At 38.3% G+C, this 19,805-nt stretch overlaps 2 protein-coding genes across 2 annotated transcripts; both read right to left on the minus strand.

The window, feature by feature from the left end:
* Positions 1-3,451: 3,451 nt before the first annotated feature.
* LOC149832155 (uncharacterized) lies at positions 3,452-6,794 on the minus strand. The gene is made up of 4 exons (XM_090013174.1): positions 6,602-6,794; positions 6,424-6,465; positions 4,640-4,694; positions 3,452-3,949 (listed from the first exon to the last, which is right to left on the minus strand). Exons 1-4 carry the CDS (start codon positions 6,792-6,794, stop codon positions 3,598-3,600), a joined length of 642 nt encoding a protein of 213 aa, XP_089869300.1. The 3' UTR covers positions 3,452-3,597.
* Positions 6,795-9,148: 2,354 nt separating this feature from the next.
* Positions 9,149-18,007, minus strand: LOC149832156 (uncharacterized). The gene is made up of 3 exons (XM_090014341.1): positions 17,819-18,007; positions 9,856-10,039; positions 9,149-9,568 (listed from the first exon to the last, which is right to left on the minus strand). The coding sequence occupies exons 1-3, from the start codon at positions 17,964-17,966 to the stop codon at positions 9,346-9,348; spliced, it is 555 nt and encodes a 184-aa protein (XP_089870467.1). The 5' UTR covers positions 17,967-18,007; the 3' UTR covers positions 9,149-9,345.
* Between the last annotated feature and the right edge of the window lie 1,798 nt (positions 18,008-19,805).

Consider the following 19,805-nt stretch of genomic DNA (forward strand, 5'->3'; position numbering starts at 1 on the left):
ATATATGCATGCGTGAATCACTGTGAAATTCTTTGACAAACTTAAAACACATATCTACATGATTGAGTCACTATACATTTTTTTTCAGTCTTAGAACACATATTTGAATTCTGTTAATGTCTTTCAGTTTATTGCTATTCTTTGTGTCATTCAGCCATTTACTTTGTTGCATTAGATTAGGTGCATTGCATATAATTTATTTTATTATATTTTGTTTATAAATACTAACATTTTTTTTCTCTTGTAGGATGTTGGAGATTATCAGCGTAGAGAAGCTGATGGATGCATGGAGGGAGGCACAGATCGACAAAATGAAGATGATGATTCCCAGAATCTTGACGAGGATTAGATTTATTTGTTTAAATTCTTTGACATACTTGTAACTAATTATAACATGGCAAGGACTGTATTTGGTTGTTAAAGTTTGCCTAAATTAGAACTTGTGTTACATTTGTTCCACCTGCATATGTATTTTTTATGTGTATTTTATTTTTTATAAGCAGGTTATATGATTTGTATAACGAGAAATTTTTCTCGAGTTTTAGAAAATTTAAAAAAAAAAAAATTTAAATTAGTGACGGATACTGTCTGTCGCTACTCCATCACCAATTTAAAGCAGTCGTCGGTTTGCGGTGAAATTAAAGTTGTCGCTAATGTCCATCGCCAAATTGGCGATTGACATTAGCGACGGATATGTATCCCTCGCTAAATAGTAGCGACTGATTAGCGATGAATTAAATTCTGTCGCATAACCAAATCAGTCTCTATTTAGTGTCGGATTAACGACGAACATGATCTGTTACTAATCTATCGCTACTTAGTGACGGATTGGCGATAGATAAATTATGTTGCAGTTTAGCGACTCGGGTTATGCGATGGATAGCATCCGTCGCTAATACACATTTTTCTTGTAGTGGTTTTGGAAAAATCAATTTCTGAAGAAATTTCAGGGTAACTTTAAGAAATCGATTTTCAGAAATTGGATTGATCAAAAGACTGAGCGTGTGGCCCTATGAAATATTTTCATGATGCAATCTAAACCTAGATGATGCATAAATTCCTTTTTCAAATGATTTTCCTCAAATTCTTCAGAAAATATTTTCTTAAAATAGCATTAATGCATCATCTAGGTTTAGATTGCATCATAAAAATATTACATTGGGCCACACGCCCAGTCTTTTGATCAATCCAATCTCAGAAAATTAATTTCTTAAAGTTACCCTAAATTTTCTTAAAAAATGATTTTCCCAAAACATTAAGGTTTTCTTTTCATTAAAAACAATTTTCAAGGGATTTCTAAATGTTTTTCTAAGTTCAAAATTTGATTTTCCAAGTTCTAATAACTTCTCAATTTCAGAATTCAAAGAAATCAATTTTTCTCAAAGTCACTTGAGTTTTTCTCAGAAATCGATTTTCTCAATACAATAGGATTTCTTCATAAATTGATTCTCCTTTTCTTCAGAAACATCCTGTCAATGTGATTCACGATTTTCAAGATGTCTTTATTTACAAATATTTCTAAGTATTTTCCAACATTAGAAGCATACATCAAGTTTTTCAAACACAAATTTTTTAAAGTCATAGTGCATGCCTGATTCTTTGTGCATTTAGGAATAGAACATCAATTTAGACAATTAAGCAAAGCAAAGCACGTGATTGATCCTTGGTTCGATTACCCCTGGTTATGGTGCCAGAAATGGTTGAACCTCGTACCGATAGATGAGTCTCATTTTTCAGAATTATCCTGCATTTTAAAACGGGGGCGAGTTATTTTCAAAACCTTTTCAAAAGGTCAGTTTGACTTGCAAAAGTAAAATTTTGCATTGATAACAATCTCGTGATATTTGTCACTGTGGTTGGCACAGCTAATCTAGGGTAAGAATGACCCTGGAACATGCCCTTGGTGTTGATGGGACTCGCTTTGGGCAATGGGACCATTGACTGAAGGTCAAGCCATTTGGTTTTTGACTGGTTTTGGCTTATTCAACCCAATTTGACTTGTTTGAACCTAGTTGGACCATAAGAACTTTCTTACTAACCCTAGATTTAACAACCAAATCTCTGCTCATTTCTCAATGCTAAAAAAAAAACAATAAGAATTTTCTTACTACTACTACATTTGCAAGTAGGTCATTTTGTTATCCTTGAGATTTCAAATAAGGTTACTTTTTTTCACACCCACGGAAAAACACAGATCTTCTGATCCACAGAGCTGGTAAACGAGCAAAACGAACTGAACATGGCATGTTCGAGCTTGGCTCATTTACCAATAGATTGAGTGCATAGATCAGCTTGTGTTCATGTTTATCCGAGCTGAGTTTGAGCTCGTCCTTGATTGAGACTATCCCAACACAAGCTGGCTTGTTTAAAAACATTTCATGTTATTTATACATACTATATTTTATGCATTCTTCTTTTATATATTATACTTAAAATATATATTACACATAAAATATATATTTTTATCTATACAAGCTCTCCAAGTCCAGCTGAACACCTTGTGTTCGGGCTCAACTCGATTAAGCTAAATGAGCTGCTCGTGGCTCCACTCACCAGCTATACGAATGAGTTCGTGATGAGCTGAGTTGCGAGCTGCTCAGTTAGTTTACTTGCCTTACGTGCCCACCAAAGGCACAATTAGATGACCCATGCCTTGTTCGTCTAAAAAGGTAAACAGCCTTTGTCAGTTGTCTTGGCTTTTTTCCACCCATGCCATGGATTCATCTTGTAAAAAACGCCATCAAGTGTTTTAAAAGATTGTCAAATCGTCTTTAGTTTGCCACAAGGAGGGCCTTGTCTGCTAAGCGGGCAGTCAAGGTTCCATTCTCATGGGTGTCTCCCCTTTATGCAAGCCAACACCTAGCATAAGCCCTGAGGACAGGGGTCCTAGCTTTGGAGTTTTGTGCTGCCAGCACAATGACTGTAGGTCAGGAAGCTGAAACAGTGCAACCAAATCTTTGTGATGAGTGCGGTTTCTTTAGGTTATAAATTAAAAAAAAAATCATCTTTAGGTTTTTAGGACCTCACTGTAAATAGCTAGCCTTGAAATCCGTTTAATTCTTTGAAAACTGCATGTTTGCCCACTCAAGTTAAATCATCAAGAACAACAACTGGTTTAAGTTATTTGCATGTTGGTGATTTACTTGATTAAGTATGATTTACAGGTTGATATTTTTTTTAAGGGAAACTAGCCCATTAAATTGCTTGGATCCTTCCTTAGCATCTGAACTTAAGCTTCTAGTATCAGACTTAACCCTCATCATTATCTGTCTTCGTGGGTGTTGCTCTGTGGATATCATAAGTGAGGCTGTCAACATTAACTCGCAAAGGTTGGTGTTCATAACATAATATGATACAGATAGACACCAGATACTCTACTGACGACATTTGCTGTCACAAATTGCTTATACACAGACCAATGAGAGGGATGTATATCACAGGCTTTACATAGGCAGACTGACCAAAACATATATTCCAGCACTGCCACAAACACTAGTAAGAACTTACCCTAGAAGTAGAGGGGCAACCTCCCTGAGGGCCATCCACATCCACCCACACTTCATTAGTGCGCCCAATGAACCGGAAGGGGCTATTATACTACACAATCGAGTAAGCATACTTGCCTTCATCAAAAACAACTGAATTTGCCCATGGAGATCGGCCAAGACTGATTGCCAAACTCTCTGCTTCCTTGACGATATTACTGTCATGAGCAAACCAAGAGAATTTCCTAACCGCAACACATCGACCCTCCCATCTCTTCGCCTGCAAGTCCAGTTCTGGAAGTGGAAGCGGCGGCACTTCTTGAAATTTTGTGGGGAGAAAAAACCTCACGATGTAGCCAGAGGAATGCAGTGGTCCAGCTCCAGGCACAATGCTGGTAAGTACTGGAGTAGTCATGAAGATCCCTGAGGAATTCAGATTAGAACCCTGAATGTACTGAAACAGCCTGTATAGAAAGAAATATCACCAGGATTCAGTATAGAGATCCATGGATGGTACAAAGGCATGTCCACCCTATTGCTGAATGATCAATTAGGGAGATTGATAAATTGCTACAAACATTGTTCCAGTTGCAAAACTCTTCCGAAATCAGAGGACAATCCCTTACCAGCTTAACCTTTTACTGTATAAGCTTGACAAGACAGCCAATTTGGGCAATTCTTCAAACCTTAACGAAAGAATCGTCCAACAGATTTTTCATTTGGTCCAAAATGATTCCATCAACTTGATTCTGTAGTATGCCATGAAAGTTAAAGACAAGCTATCAAATTCCACAATACATTATGGCCTCTAAATAAGTGAGGTCATGTTCATCAAATTCTGCTCGCATAAATCAAGCCTAAAAAATTTACCAATTTTACAGTGACCACATGAAATCTTCAACTACAGGCCAACTCCCCCAAACAACATGAGTTTATTGGTGGTTTTACAACAATGGCTTCCACATACATTAACATCTGAACTTCAGTTTGCAAAATACCACTGAAACGGTTAACCATCTGAACTTCAGTTTGCAAAATACTATGAATTGGTTAACCATCTGAACTTCGGGTTGCTGAAATGCTAATCATGTGTTCTGCTAAATGGGCTTTAAATGAAGTGGTACTATTGATCCAATTGATCACAATTGAAATACATATGGACCATTTCAGGAAACATGAAAGGTATAGTAGAACTCTTTATATGCAAAGCTGTACACAAAGGTGATATAACTCATATACAGTCTTCATTTGATGAAAGAGAATCGTAGTTTATTGCATGTTGAATGAGCATATCCATCACAGTTCCACCAAACATAACTTCTTGTGTTCAATCTTGTGGACAGCATTTAGCGTTTGTGAAAGTCATATTTCTTTTGCACATCAGATTACAACAAAAAAGAAAATCTTAGCCACTTAAATGCAGTTTAAAGGAATGCAATATACCTCACAATACTTTGATAGTAATCAATTTTAAATTAAATTCCCTTGGCATAATGAAAACATAAGCGGGATGTCAAAGGTTTAGATTCAAGTCGGATATCAGTTGGATCCATTTAACCAGATTCTGCAAAGTAAACGCCCGCCAATAATCGGACTCAGATTTGGTATAGAGTTTCAATCTGAATCACTATTCGATAAGGTAGAACAGTAGCCATTTAAGGTAGTTGGATCAGGAATAAATATTAGCCTTTTTCGTCCAACTGCAAATCCAATTAGGCAACATATAGTTAGGTTGGATTCAATAATGCCTCACCCGAACCATATCTGATCCATTTTACACCCATAATAACAAGATGATCAAATTCGAGATGAGAGTTATCAAATTCTTTTTGCAAGTTAACTAGAATAATTATCTAAAAAGGCTGCATCTTTGAAGGAACTTTGGCTTGAAACCTCCTTAAGCTACTTTGAAACTGCAAGCAATACGTAAAAGGCACCAAAGATAACTGAAACCTACTTTGCATGTATTGGCCCTTGAAGTAACTGTAATTAGCACAGGATTGGTTATAGATGGAGACCAATTTCCTAAAAACTGAGAACTTCTGAATCTTCACACACACACACACACACACACACACACACACACACACACACACACACACACACACACACACACACGTAAGGTCCAACTCTTGGATGGTCGTCCATCAACTTGGTTGAGGGGAAAAAATATGGGGACTCCAACTGTGACAGATATGGATCATAGAGATAAGAATTTTATAGCATTTTCTCCGGAGATAAAACCATCATTAGATCCCAGGGTTTAATGATTCATCAAACACTCTCAAAGTCAATAATCCCAGCGGGCTAGACGGAACAAGAACAGGAAGGTTTCTATTCTTTGAGGGTTTACATGAAGGACATGGTTGCCTGACTAAAAGGCCAGGTTGAAGAAAAGCTTGCATAACCTATAGTTTTTAATTCTTGACTTTCTTCACTTGTCCAGCCCAAGCATCGAAAGAGAAGAACAATCGCCAACCCCTTTTCTTTGTTATTCTGTTTCTCTTCTGTCTTCACCTTCTTATTACTAGGACCACATATACACACAATTGTTCAAGCAGAATCCTGCATTTCTAACATTTTTTTGTGAGCAAAGTTGTCACCATGTTCCACCAATCTAAGTACCCAACAAGCACATAACGATTACCATTAGAAACCAATATAATGGTACACCCAAATTAAATCTTAGTATGTGTATCGATGACCATAACAATGGAAACACCGATGATGAAAAAGTTCTGTCCTTCCAAGGAAACCCACAAACTAAATCAAACAAGGGAAGAAAAGAAACAACGGTTTTCCCGCATGAGGTGATAATAGTTTCCATGATGGATGAACCATCAACATACTAGGATTCTAAGAACAGCCATCTAAATACAAGTAACTTTTCAACAAAATTGTTTACTTTCTTTCCCCTATGAAAGAACCATAAACATACCAAATACCACCGATCTAACCTCTATATCAAAATAGTCCCTTCCTTCACATCGGAAACCAGAAATTCAATGAAATTAATAACAGAAAAAATGGGTTTTCTCTACAGGAAAAAAAAACCATGAAGGGAAACGGACAATAGTCAGAAACAGAAGGATCGATACGTAAATAACTGTGGAAACCTTGCTTGGTGGACTTCTCGAAGGAGATGTCTTGGACCAAAGCAGATATCCATGAGGATTCCCTGTACAATCTGATCTCAAATTCAGACTCCGAATGGATGAGGGTGAATTCGGGGGATTCTATCCCTAGACCTCCTCGGAGTGATAAGCCTAAGAAGGTCAGAAGAAACAAAGGGAGGAAATTCTTCTCCATCTTCACTGCCTTGCACCAGAGGGACAATCGAAACTGGTTGGAGCAGAATTATATTACTTTCAACAGCGCTTTATGCAGCCTAACCACCATTCTTCTGGCCATTTGTTTATTTGCTTGCAAACAAATTACGCAAGTTGGTTCTTTGATACACCAACTTATCTAGATATATACCCACTTATCCGAATAAGTGGGATAAGTTGGGAATTTGCAATATGGGAGTAGAAAGCAATCTCTCGACTACTTCCACTCTTTTGGGCAGGTAAATGGATCCAAAAGCACAAAAGGTCGGGCTAAAGCAAGACATAGTTGGGTCCGAACTATGATCCGACCTTGAAGACCTTAACCGAGTCTGCATAAGAATGGGCTTGTTGGTAAACAAGCCAAACATGACGAGCTTGAAGTGTTCCAACGGAATGTTCTAGCTTGGCTCATTCTAGACGGCTTGTTTGAAAAAAAAAAGCATTTGTTTCAGAACACTAAATAATAAATTATAAAAAGCGCGTTGAACAAAGTTGTTTCATCTCTGCCCCAAGGAGGGTTGGCATAGTGGGGTGAGGCCTTGGCTGCTTGATGGGCAGTCAAGGCTCTGTGAAAGCCAACGCGTAGCATAGGCCTGGAGGGCATGCGTCCTAGCCAGACTGAGTCAGTGTGATCAGGTCTTCGTGCGAGTATGGTTTCTTAAGGTTATACAACAACAACAACAACTACGCCTTCATCACAAAACAATTGGGGTCGGAGATATGAACCAAAAAAGAAAATCATTCTGGGTCTTCCACATGAATCCTTCTCCTCCAATCATTTCTATCCAATGCCATGTCCTCGGTGAGGTTCAAAACTTCAAAGCATTAATATCATTTCCTATCATCTCCATCCAAGTCTTCTTAGGCCTACCCCGACCTCTTTTAACTAGTATATTTTTTCATTTCTCCATTCTTCTAACTGGAGCATCGTTAGGCCTTCGCCGAATATGTCCAAACCACCGTAAATGATTCTCTCTCATCTTATTTTCAATGGATGCAATGCCTACCTTCTTACGTATCTCCTCGTTTCGAATCTTATCTTTTATTGTATTTTCACACATCCATCTAAGCATACACATCTCAACTACACTCATTTTTTGAATATGATGTCTCTTGGCAGCCCAACATTCTGTATCATGTAGTAAAGCGGGCCTAATTGTCGTCCTATAAAACTTTTTCTTCAACCGCAATGGCATTCTACGATCGCACAACACTTCAGTTGCACTTTTCCATTTCATCCACCCAACCTTTATCCTATGATTTACAGCTCCATCAATTTCTCCATACTTTTGAATGATAGATCCCAAATATTTGAAATAGTCATCCACCGGTATTTCTTGCTCACCAAGCTTCACTACACTCCCATCACTACTTCGTTGCTTACTAAACCGACATTCCATATATTTTGTCTTACTCTTACTCAACTTAAAGCCTCTTGCGCTTCCAAACTAATGCCAGAAGAATCCAATTATGAATTAAAAAAGAAAATCTGTTTCTACTCAAACTATTGCTTGCAAGCTAAAATCCTTCAATCGTTTGTTATAGAATCCAATTATGAATTGTATGCTCTTCCCTCTACCAATCCATATAAATGAATTTCGGTTAAGACATCCAAATCCTCCACCGTGCTGTTCACATCCCAAGCTGGACTTGCATTGGGTGGTACCTCGTCTTGAGATTGATGGATGAGAACCTGCCCTGTGATCTGCAAAATGTCCTTCACTTTTGTCTTTAGGTTGGTACTTGGACCTGGGATCCAGCAGAGACTGTTCAGTAATTTATCAGGTGTTCAATGCTTACAGGTCTAATCAGTTTGCTCTAATGGAAATGGGTGACGTTAAATAAAGTCCGATCCACCAGGGCATATCAAAACAGGTTAAGGGTTCATCAGACCGGCCATCTCAACAGATAGAGACGTCTTCTCTACGTTTGGGTTGAACCTGACCTTGCCGGATTGAATCGTCTTTTTTCTTCAAAAATCACTTATAACCCAAGATGGAAAGGCTCTCCTCATCTGGTATGGTCAACTTTTGAATGCCATCAAGTTGACGGAATATCATGCATTTGAAACCCACAGTGCCATCCCTGGTCAAAATGTCTAAGTTGCATGTGCTCCATAGTGAGCAGGGGGGACCTCAAGAGTTTTACCAACCAGAAGCTAGCCAATCTACTGTTGGTGATGGGAGGTTTTCCACTTGATCTAACACCAAAAAAAAAAAAGATGGATCGGATGTAGGTTGGGAAACCCCAAAAAGCATGACTTGACAATAATATGAATCTTGCTAATTCAACAAGATGACCGCCAAGATAAAAGCAACAAAACCTCATATGTTCAAGGCCTCTGGACAATCCCTTCAATGCATGTCAATTTTATAAGTTTGCATAGAACAAGAGTTGGACAAGAAATACATTATTTGCAGAGCATTTATGCTTGAAAGAAAGCTGTTCATGACTAATGAGGGGTATAATCTTGAAAAATGACAGGAAGTTCAAAGGACAACAGACCAAGGAACGTTCAGGAGGAGCTGAAGCTACAGAGTCTGCACCTTCAAGTTCTTTCGTTTCAAGTATTCGGCCCATTCAACAGGCTTCCGACAACTTCCTCCATAGATGACATGCTTTGGGAGTTGTTTACCATGAGTTACAAAAATCCCACCACTCACTACAGCCTTAGCAACTGCAGTTGCCTGTGAACCATCACTAAAATTTACAGCAGCACTAGGGCTTAACTCACTAACCAAACGTTTCATGTACCTGCACAATAAACAGATTCAACTGAGTGGAGGAACTGCTATAGAATCGTTCCTTGGAGGAGGAACTGATGCATCATGAAATATGCAAAGTTACAATGGAAGTGCATAACAAAACTTTTTTTCCAGATTCCTTTTAATAATAATAGCAGATGCCATTACTATTACACCATCAAGATAACGTAAAATACAAGAAGCAGTATTGATTGGATACCAGTCACATAAATTCTTGCCAATCAATTGCGACTTTTTTATTATGATGGATTATAACAATTAAAAGGGAAGAAGTACCAAGTTTTTGTGTAACTCTCTGGCACAACTATATCTGCCCCAAGGGCCTTCAGCTCTTCAATAGTTTCTGGATTAGCAGGATTGTCTTCAATTATGCTAATAGTCTGAAACTTGCGCTCCTTGGACAATTCAATGACTGCTTTACCTATGTCACTATCACCACAATTTTGCACCAAAGTGCCACCTGCCATGGTAGAAGATTCATCAACCAACATTATAAAAATTGCAGAACCAAACGGCTCAAAGCAATAAAGCAATTCAAACAACGAGAACTAAGATATGGATGCACATGGACAGGTAGAATGTGGAGATTAATTTGGTTGTTCAAGTATAGTCGATAATTGGTCTATGTTTTGCCAATTCAAGGATAAGTTTACCTAACTCACTATCACCACAGTTTTGTACCAAAGTGCCATATGACACTGTAGGAGGTTGAGATTCGTCCAGCAAAATTCTAAAAGTTTCACACCAATGAGCTAGAAATATAAATAATTCAAAAACTAGTCAAACCGAGCTCTCAAAGCACATAGTGGGAGATCATGTTGGTTATTCAAGTTAATTGATCATCACCATAATTTTGTAGTTGCCTGTATTTATTATCATTTTCCGTATTATACTTTTCCATTATTTTCAGACAACATGGTTTATCTAAAAGTCTCAAACTACTCAACTCCATATACAAAAGAAAGGGTTGTACCTGGTACACCCCATATTCTAAGTTGTGGGGAAGAGGTGGACTGAAGACGACCCTCTAACCCATGGTTGCCAGTTGAGGAAGCGGGAATCCCAATATTTTTGCACTTTTCGAATATACAAAAAATATTTTACCATCATTTATTTTAACCGCAAATGGCACTTCTTTTGAAATCAAAGGAGTTGGAAACTTTAAAAAACAAGAATTTTTATTCCCAAAGTTAGATTTATATCAAAATTAAATTTAAACTTGCTTTCAGTTTCTCAACTCTCGGACCATGGATGTGATATTAAATTCTCATCAAATAAATGTTGGGTACAGGATCGCCGGTCCGGGAAGTTGATTGGGGAAAGGTCTAGAAAGGAAGATCTCTACTATATGGAGTTTCTACAAATTTCAAAACATTCTTTTTATAATATTGCCCAACATAAAGATATAAATATTTGGCATAAAAGACTTGGACATCCTAATGTCATCAAGCTTTCTTATTTGCATTTTGATAAGGATCTTTGTAAAAGTAACTTCACTTTTAATGATTGCATTCTTGAAAAAATGGGAAGTTTCCCTTTTGAACAAAGATCTATGTTTACAAACAAACTCTTTGAGCTTGTGCATTCGGATGTATGGGGACCGACACCCATTATATCTAAAGAAGGATTTGCTATTATGTTATTTTTGTTGATGATTATTCTAGATTTTGTTAGATATATTTCCTTAGGCATAAACATGAGGTTTTTGCATCGTTTAAGACATTTCACATGATGATTAAAAATAAATTTAATAGTAGCTTAAAGATTCTTAAGACTGATTCCAGAGGAGAGTATCTTTTAAATGATTTTAAAAATTATCTTGAAAATCATGGAATTGTTCATCAAAGATCTTGTCACAAAACACCTCAACAAAATGGTCTAGCCAAAAAGAAACATAAGCATATTATTGAAACAACTAGAACTTTGTTTATTTCTCGAAACATGGCTAAAAGATTTTGGGCCGAGGCGACCCATGCATCCGTTTATCTCATAAATCGCCTTCCTTAAAAAAAAACTAAATAAAATTTCACCTTTTGAAATTCTATACCAAAAGAAACCCGATTACAATAGGTTGAAAATTTTTAGATGCAAATGTTTTGTCCTTACTAATAAAAATGACAAACTTTCACCAAAAGTTATTCCTTGTGCATTTCTTGGATATTCTGAAACTCAAAAAGGTTTTAGATGCTATGATGTTAAAAATGATAAACTATGTCTCTAGGAATGTAACTTTCTTAAAAAATGTTAGAGGTTTTAAAGAATGTGAACCTCATAAAGAGAACGTGGATTAATCTTTCATGTTTGAGTTGTATCTAGAAATGATGATATTTCTAGCGATGATGAACTTGTATATAATGATCGTAGTGATAATGAAAATATAGATAAAAATAACAATTTTTCCTATAAATCTATTGATCACCCTATAAAAGAAAGAACATTTAGTGACCCTATCACCTATACACATAGAGATAGTAACAATTTTAGAAGTGCAATCGAAAAATATAGTGAATCGAGTGAATCTTCATTAATAAATAATTTTCGTAGAACTAAGAGAACTAGAAGAAACCCTTCTAGATTTATATCCTATGAATCATTCTCACCTAAACATAGAGCATGTCTTAGTGCCATTCTTTCATATGTGGAACCTAAAAGTTTTGAAGAAGCCAATAAAATGATAAAGTGGAGGAATGTAAAGGATAATGAACTTAGAGCCCTTAGGAAAGCCAAAACTTGAGAATTTCAAAATTTGCCTAAAGAAAAGAAAATAATAGGATGTAGATGGGTTTTCAAAGTCAAAACTAAGAGTGACGGGTCTCTTGAAAGATATAAATCATGTCTAGTTGCCAAGGGGTATAGTCAAGAATATGGTATAAATTACGATGAAACTTTTGTCTCGGTTGCGTGAATGGTTATTGTTAGATACCTAATTATAATTGCATCTATTAAAAATTAGAACATATATTTAATGGATGTTAAAAATGCTTTCTTAAGAAGATTTACATGAAGAGGTTTATATGGATGTCCCTCCGGGTATGGATGTGCCTAAAGGTAAAGTTCTTTGTCTGCGAAAAGCTCTCTATGGTTTGAAACAAGCTCACAAGGCTTGGTATGATCGATTTACTAGTATAATGGTAGAAATTTGTTTTATTTCATGTTATACTGGCATTGCTTTGTTTGTCAAGAAATCTTATGCAGGTATAATGATTTTGTTATTATACGTTGACGATATGTTGATCACAAGTGATTATACAATAGGAATCAAGAGTATCAAGTCTACACTAACAGAAAAAATTGAAATGTCGGACTTAGGTTTTCTGACATATTTTTTAGGCATTTAAGTTGTTTATTCTCACAGGAGTTATTTTTTGTCTCAAACTAAACTTGCTTATGAGGTCATTGACAGGTCAGGCATTAAAGATAACAAAACTTGTGAAACTCCTAAAACAGTAGGGACAAAGATGAAGATTGATGATGGGATTCCTCTAGAAGATCCTACTCCTTAGAGTCAACTCGTCATTTCATTGATGTATCTTAGCATTATCAGGCCAGATATCTCTCATGCAGTGAATATTGCAAGTCAATTTCAACATGCCCCTACATCAGTTCATATGAGTGGCGTTCTTCGAATTATCAAATATGTGAAGGGGTCCATAAATAAGAGAGTATTTATATTTTCATCTTCTAAGTTAAATTTAATTGCTTATATTGACTCTGATTGAGGAGGTGACCCAAATAACCGTCACTCCATCACTGATTTTTGTATCTTTTTAGGTGAATCACTAGTTTCTTGGAGATGTAAGAAACAACAGAAGGTGTCCCTCTCTTCTATAGAGGATGAGTATCGAGTCATGGCAACTACAACCATGAAAATTGTTTGGATTCGACACTTACTGAAAGATATGGAGATTCGTATTCAATGACCTATAAAGCTATGTTGTAACAACAAAAATGCAATATATATTGCAAAGACTCACACATTTTATGAGCACACGAAGCATATTGAGATGGACAACCACAATGTTAGAGAAGAATATCTAAAGAATGTCATCGATCTACCTTATTTGACATCATAATACCAACTGGCTGATTTTTTCACTAAGCCGCTCTGGTCACCTCGTTTTCATTTTTTTCTTAGCAAACTTTTGGTAATCACACTGTAAGTTTGAGGGAGGATGTTAAAATATAAACTATATGTATACATATATAGAGAGAGAGATACATATACATATATGCATTCTATATATATGCCTATGTATATATGTATATGGAGAGAGAGAGATGTCTATTTGTTGTAATACCCGATCAGGGTAAATATGTCTTTTTCTTTATTTTACGCATATTCTCCTTTTGAATATGTATGTAATTTATTTATTTTTTATCTTTTTTAATTTTCTTTCTTTTAAGCCAAAGGGGGCCCCACACTATAGACATTGGGCCCCTCCAAAGGTCAGATTTATGACCGTTGGAGGGCTCCAATGTCTATGCTTTTAGTAAAAGCTCACTCATCTCAATAAAGATTCCAATTTTATTTTTATGCCCTTGTGCATTTGTATGTGGTGTGCCTTTGTGCACATATATTTCAAGTGTTCTTTTTGGGCCTTTGTGCACACATCACACGTTAAGAACTTAGTACTTTTGTGCACATATCCTCTTTAAAGACATTTTCACAGTCTCCACTGACTTTCCCTGCGTGAGGTTCACGACGAGCGAGGCCTCACAGAGGTGGTCGGGAAGCGCGGCGATGGCCTCCTTCCGCCTCGTCGACGGTCGCCATGTGTCGCTATAGTTCGGTGACCATGCCCTCGTCAAGAAATGCCTTTCTCCGGAGTTCATCTCTGGGAATCTCCCAAAGACGCGATCGAGCTCTCTTTTTCCAACGTCACCTGCAAGAACTTCCTGTTAACTGCCTCCTCTGGTCGGAGCTCCTCTCCAGGAAGCTCCCAAAGACCCGATCGAGATATCTTTTTCAGACGAATCCTACAAGACCATCCCTCTCGTTGTTGCCTACTCTGACTAGAAAAAATATCCCGGCCAATCGCGATGGGGAGAGGAAAGTTTGAGTTTCAAAATGGGGAGGAAAGAGGAGTTCTACAGAGACAACACCCATCCGACGACGTTGTAGGGTGTTCCCCTATAAATTCCTTAAGTTGATTCCTCTGGTAGTCGCCCTCATTCCGGGAACCGTTCGGTGGGGGAACCACCGCCTTCTTTGCACCAACCCCCTTCGACAGCGACCATTTATGTGCTCCTTCCTGGAGCCTCCTCCACTGGTGGCTAGTGGGCTGCAGAGTTTGTCCGATTGGTGAAGGGAACCCCACCACCACCTCTACTCTTTGCCATCCAGTGGAGCCCTTGCTCTGCATCTTTCCATCTCCTCAGCGATCCTTTCCACTTATGGTTTTGCTTTTCTGTTTTTCTTCTGCTTTTTCCTTATTCTCTGCAACAAAAGGCGTTTATGGAATGGCCTTTTGACGCGATGTTGCTTGGCTATTTTATATACATCTGGACCTTCGAGTAGTCGAAAAAATATCTTTGGTCCAGCATCAGAGAAGTTGCGGATGTTGCAGGCCAGAGTTTTGGGTTGGTGCTGGTAAAGCCAAAGAGCGGTTGTGTAGAAGCCCTCTCTTTTTATTCAGATATTAATTTCTCTCGATCTGAGCCATTTTCTACTTTTCAGGGTTTTGCGATCAGAATCGGAACGGATCGCGGTTGCAAATGGTGTCGCGATCATCTGTCTCGCTTTGGACGGGGTCGGGGGTCGTCCCCATTCCCGTCGGGGTCTCCCCTAGACCAGATTGCACGCTGCTACATGTGCCATGTGGTGAGGTAGCTCCTGGGAGGGATGGGCGTCAACCCGACAGTGTACGAGATGGACGGAGGCAGCCTGACGGAGGATGCGCTCGTCCTCATCACCGACCGGCACCCCGCAGTCCCCACCATCTTCATCAGCGGCAAGCTTATCGATGACCCCGAGCACCTCATGTCCATCCACATCAAAGGTTGCCTCGTCCTTATGCTCAAGGACGTCAGCACCCGCTGGCTTTGACTCAACTTTGCGCATGAGCCGACTAACGCTCTTGCATCGGTCGGGCATCATTGTTCACACCAAAATCGTGCTCTGATACCACTGATGGAACTTGGATCGAGGTGTGCATAGTGAAAACAAGAGGAGAAGAGAAATGAGGAATAGATTAACGAACTACTTCAAGGGGGATCCTCAATGAGATTATCGAGAGCGCTTGGTGTATCCTGGGCTAGAAAATTTAGCCTCCCCTGGGTAGTCGTTACCCAGCCAAACCAACTTCATTGGATTCCCAAACATGCTAGGAATCCAATGAGGAGTGGGCCCACCATTATCCCGGTGGTTCCCAACTCAATGGCCCACTACTCAAGTGGGTCATTGGATTCCATGTGAGACCCATTTGGCCACACTAGATCCATATCAGGATCCAACAAGATCAAACAGTTGTTCAATATAATAAACAAGATCCCCTAGGTCATTTTATCGCTTCTTTTAATTGATTGATCACTCTTTAAAAATTAAAACAATTTAAAAAGGTTACAACCAACTCTCGTCATAATTAAGAGGATTCACGAGTGTATAATATCCTAAAATTCTTCCAGAGATAATAACTGCAGGATGAAATTATGTTCCTCTTCCAGATCGTTTCTAAAATAAATGCCAATTATTTCACGAGGTTCAAGCCTTCAAAATATTGCTCTCTTACTACTTTGTGTTCTTTTTATTTTCAGAAATCAAACAGCAAGATTTTTTTCTAGACATTGCACTAACTAACAAACTATCTAGGTGTAGAACACCAGCAGGAAGGTAAACACTTATAGGTACTTGGAACATTAACCTTGGCAACATAAACAGATCATGACACTGATAAAAGCAAAAAGAAAGAACAAACTAAAATTTTCATAGGTTTTGAGTGTGTCTCATACAGGTCGGAACAGATCATAAATATTTCCTTTTCAGTGAAAGTTCAAAGGAAAATGGTTGCATTCAAAACAACGGCACAAGCAAAGGGAGAGTCATAGACCAGAAGTTTCCAACTATGAGGTACGATTTACAGTCGACTGCATTATTTTAAAATTTCATCCATTGTACTCCATGGTACATTCATGGTAGAAAACAAAGAACAGGCTATCAGTAAAGTTTGGAAATCATAAAACACCTTTACTTCCTAAGCAGACTAGTTACACTATTACACTTCTTCCTTTCTCTATTCCTGCCTTCCTTTAAATGCATTTTCCAGTAGAAGAGCTGAACGTCAAATCTCAAGACCATGCTGATGGAACTATATCACCACCAGTGCACAAAGACATGTTTAGCACACTTAAAAAGCTAACCAGTTCCTGTAAAGCAGCAATACGAATGCCCCATTAATCAAATTCACCAAAACTACACCTACACCATTACATTTCTTCTTTTCTCTATTCCCCTCTTCCTTTCAATGCATTCTCCCGTGGAAGAACTTAATGCTAAATCATAAGACCATGCTGGTGGAACTACCACCAGTGCATTAAGACATGTTTAGTCAATAAAATAACTAACCAGTTTCTGTAAAGCAGAAAAGGCGTATGGCCGATTAATCAAATTTACCAAAGCTACATCTATGCTTGTCCATTTAATCTTATCCCTTTGCATATTCAATCACCCAATTTGGTGAAAACGTCCGAAAATTATACCCACGCGTGTACATTTGTTTTGATCCTTTTGTTTATTCAATCGCCTGAACGTTACAAAATTCTTTCACAATCAACCATCGAAATCAAACATATTTTTTCCAAAATTCTCTAGATAGCGAAGCTCGGCAACAACAATAGTTGGAATTCGAACCCGAGAGCCCCCAGTTAAATACAGATCGAATTTTCCCTTCCAGCAACCATATTCGGGCCTTTTTGCGTTCATTGTCAAGATGATCTATCATCACACAAAAAAAAAACACTTTTCTTCCGATTTCTCCGTCGACGTTCACATAAATCGAACGAATTAGAAAATCGTTAAAACTGTCTATAATTCTATGAACGATCATTAGCAGGTTCTTTCGATCGTATAAATTTCGCAGCGTGACGAACTTCAGTGCACCAAAAACAAGATTTTAGCCCCAAATCTCACAATAAAGAACGAAATAAGGGATATTTCCACGAAATATCAACTTGGATTAAATATAGTCAAAGAAGACTCGAAATGCAGCGAACTAGGTCAAGAAACGCGGGGCAATTTCCGCACCTGGCTTAAGAGATAGCGCATCGAGAAGGGAGGCGGCCATCTTCTTAACAGGAGGCTGGTCTGAGGTAGCAAAGCATCTGATGGTGGTGGAGAAAAGAGGGTTAGGGCTTCGGGTAGCAGAAACCAGAGACCTTCGGATCGCATGCATCTTCGCTCTCTCCCTCGCTCCCTCTCACCACTCTGCTTCCTTTTGTTTTCACGGCTTATTCTGAGTTTTAAATTTCTTCGAGGATGTTTTGGTCATTTCACGTTTCTGGGTCAGGCTGAGACTTGGTCATTGGCTAGGGATGGTAGACGAGCCCAACCAGACAAGCTTGGGTTGTTTGGGCTCTGCTCATTAAGGGTTCACCCTTGGTCCGGCTCAGCATATGAGCTCATCACAAGCCAAGCTGAGCCCGAGCTCATTACGAGCCAATCATCCCATATTCGTAGTTGGCTCATTTATTCAAACGAGTTGGCTGGTCGATCTCAATGTCTGAGCAAATCAAAGCAAAGCTTCTCATGAGTCAAGCTGAGCCGAACTGTGAGCTGCTCATGTTTTGGTGTCTGTTGGGCCTAGTCAATAGGTTTTGGTTTGACTTAGACTCAGCTCGTACTAAACCCTATAGGGTTAGGGTTTGGTCATAAGCAATGAGGTCCAATTTGAATTTGGGTCATACTCAAAGAGTTCAATTAACATATAACAGGCATGGTTTATGAAATCTCATACCAGACCTTGGCTCGACCCAAGTTCCGCAGTATTTTAATGTAAAAGATAAAGAATTTTATTTTACTGATTCTAGTTCATGTTATTCTTATAGGATCAGAGTATTTTCAATTAGAGTAGGTCCAATTAGATCCAGGTATGGACACAATACCAGCATCTCAAATCAAATATATGGGTTGCGTCTCACCTGAGCCCAAACCATACCCGACCAGTTGACACTAAGGGTGTCAACAGACATGGTTTACTTAGATCCGACCGAACCAAACCCTATAGGGTCCAGGTATGGTGATAAATATGAAGACTTGATTAAGACTTAGGTCCGGACCCGAAGTCTGATTAATACATGGACCCGGGTATGGTTTGTGAAATTTTATATCAGATCCAGACCCGTCCTCAATTTTAATTAAGACCGGAAATTTTTCGGGTCCTTTTTTGTTAGACTTTGGAACCCATATCCATTTGGATTTGGGTTTGTCTATAGCCTTAGAGGAGTTCAAAAAATTAGAATTATAATACTCCTTATTTGGTTCAGAAGAACTTTTCACAAAAGTGGTCTTTTGATTCATACAAGAAGGCTGGTTGAAATGGAAGTAGCCAATACCATTCTTGTAGAAAGAGACTTTTTGAGAGGATAGGAGTTTATCCAAGTTCTCTTTTCCTTTAGTAAACTTGAAAACCGTTTTCATAAGGTTCTCAGTTTTACTTTTTAATTCTGAAATTTCTACTTGCAGATTTTTAGTCTTGGAGCTAGTAGATGAGATTTCAGAAGTAATAAGAAGATTTGTCTTTTGTAGCTCAGAATTTTCAATACTGAGTTTTTCATTTTTCAAAAGGAGCTCTAGATTCTCAGATTTTAACTGTTTATTTTTTAGAATCGTTTTCCTTGATTCTTCAAAAAGTTCCTGAAAAGCATTTTGAAGATCTTCAAAGGAGAAATCAAGAGATTCACTTACAGAGTTTTCTGCCATGAAGCACATGTTGGCGGTTTCTGCTTCATCATCATTTGACTCTTCACTGGTGGATGGTTCTGAATCATCCCATTGAGCATGCAGAGCATTTTTCTTGAAGAACCTTTTCTTTGGTTCCTCAGTCTTGGATTTTCTTTTGAGAAGAGGACAGTCACGTCTCAAGTGACCTGGCTTATTAAACTGGTAGCACATGAGATCTTCTTTAGGATCTTTTCTTTCCTTGTGCTTGTTTGGAAGCCGGTTCCTTCTCATGAAGCGCTGGAATTTTCTGGTTAGTAGCGCAATCTCAGTTTCTTTTTCTGAGTCTTCATCC

This window comes from Nuphar pumila, chromosome 7 (genome assembly GCF_984573655.1).
Source record: "Nuphar pumila chromosome 7, dmNupPumi1.hap1.1, whole genome shotgun sequence".
NCBI lineage: Eukaryota > Viridiplantae > Streptophyta > Magnoliopsida > Nymphaeales > Nymphaeaceae > Nuphar > Nuphar pumila.

What these genes read in the sequence shown, in the direction of transcription:
- LOC149832155 (XM_090013174.1), bottom strand. Translation starts at nt 6,794, where the DNA reads ATGGAGAAGAATTTCCTCCCTTTGTTTCTTCTGACCTTCTTAGGCTTA. An exon ending in GGTTAGATCGGTGGTATTTG is followed by an intron (nt 4,695 to 6,423) that starts GTATGTTTATGG and finishes CTTTGTGTACAG; the next exon opens with CTTTGCATATAAAGAGTTCT. An exon ending in TTTCCTGAAATGGTCCATAT is followed by an intron (nt 3,950 to 4,639) that starts GTATTTCAATTG and finishes CTTTCTATACAG; the next exon opens with GCTGTTTCAGTACATTCAGG.
- LOC149832156 (XM_090014341.1), bottom strand. Translation starts at nt 17,966, where the DNA reads ATGCATGCGATCCGAAGGTCTCTGGTTTCTGCTACCCGAAGCCCTAAC. An exon ending in TGCGCTATCTCTTAAGCCAG is followed by an intron (nt 10,040 to 17,818) that starts GTGCGGAAATTG and finishes CTACCATGGCAG; the next exon opens with GTGGCACTTTGGTGCAAAAT. An exon ending in GAGAGTTACACAAAAACTTG is followed by an intron (nt 9,569 to 9,855) that starts GTACTTCTTCCC and finishes TTTATTGTGCAG; the next exon opens with GTACATGAAACGTTTGGTTA.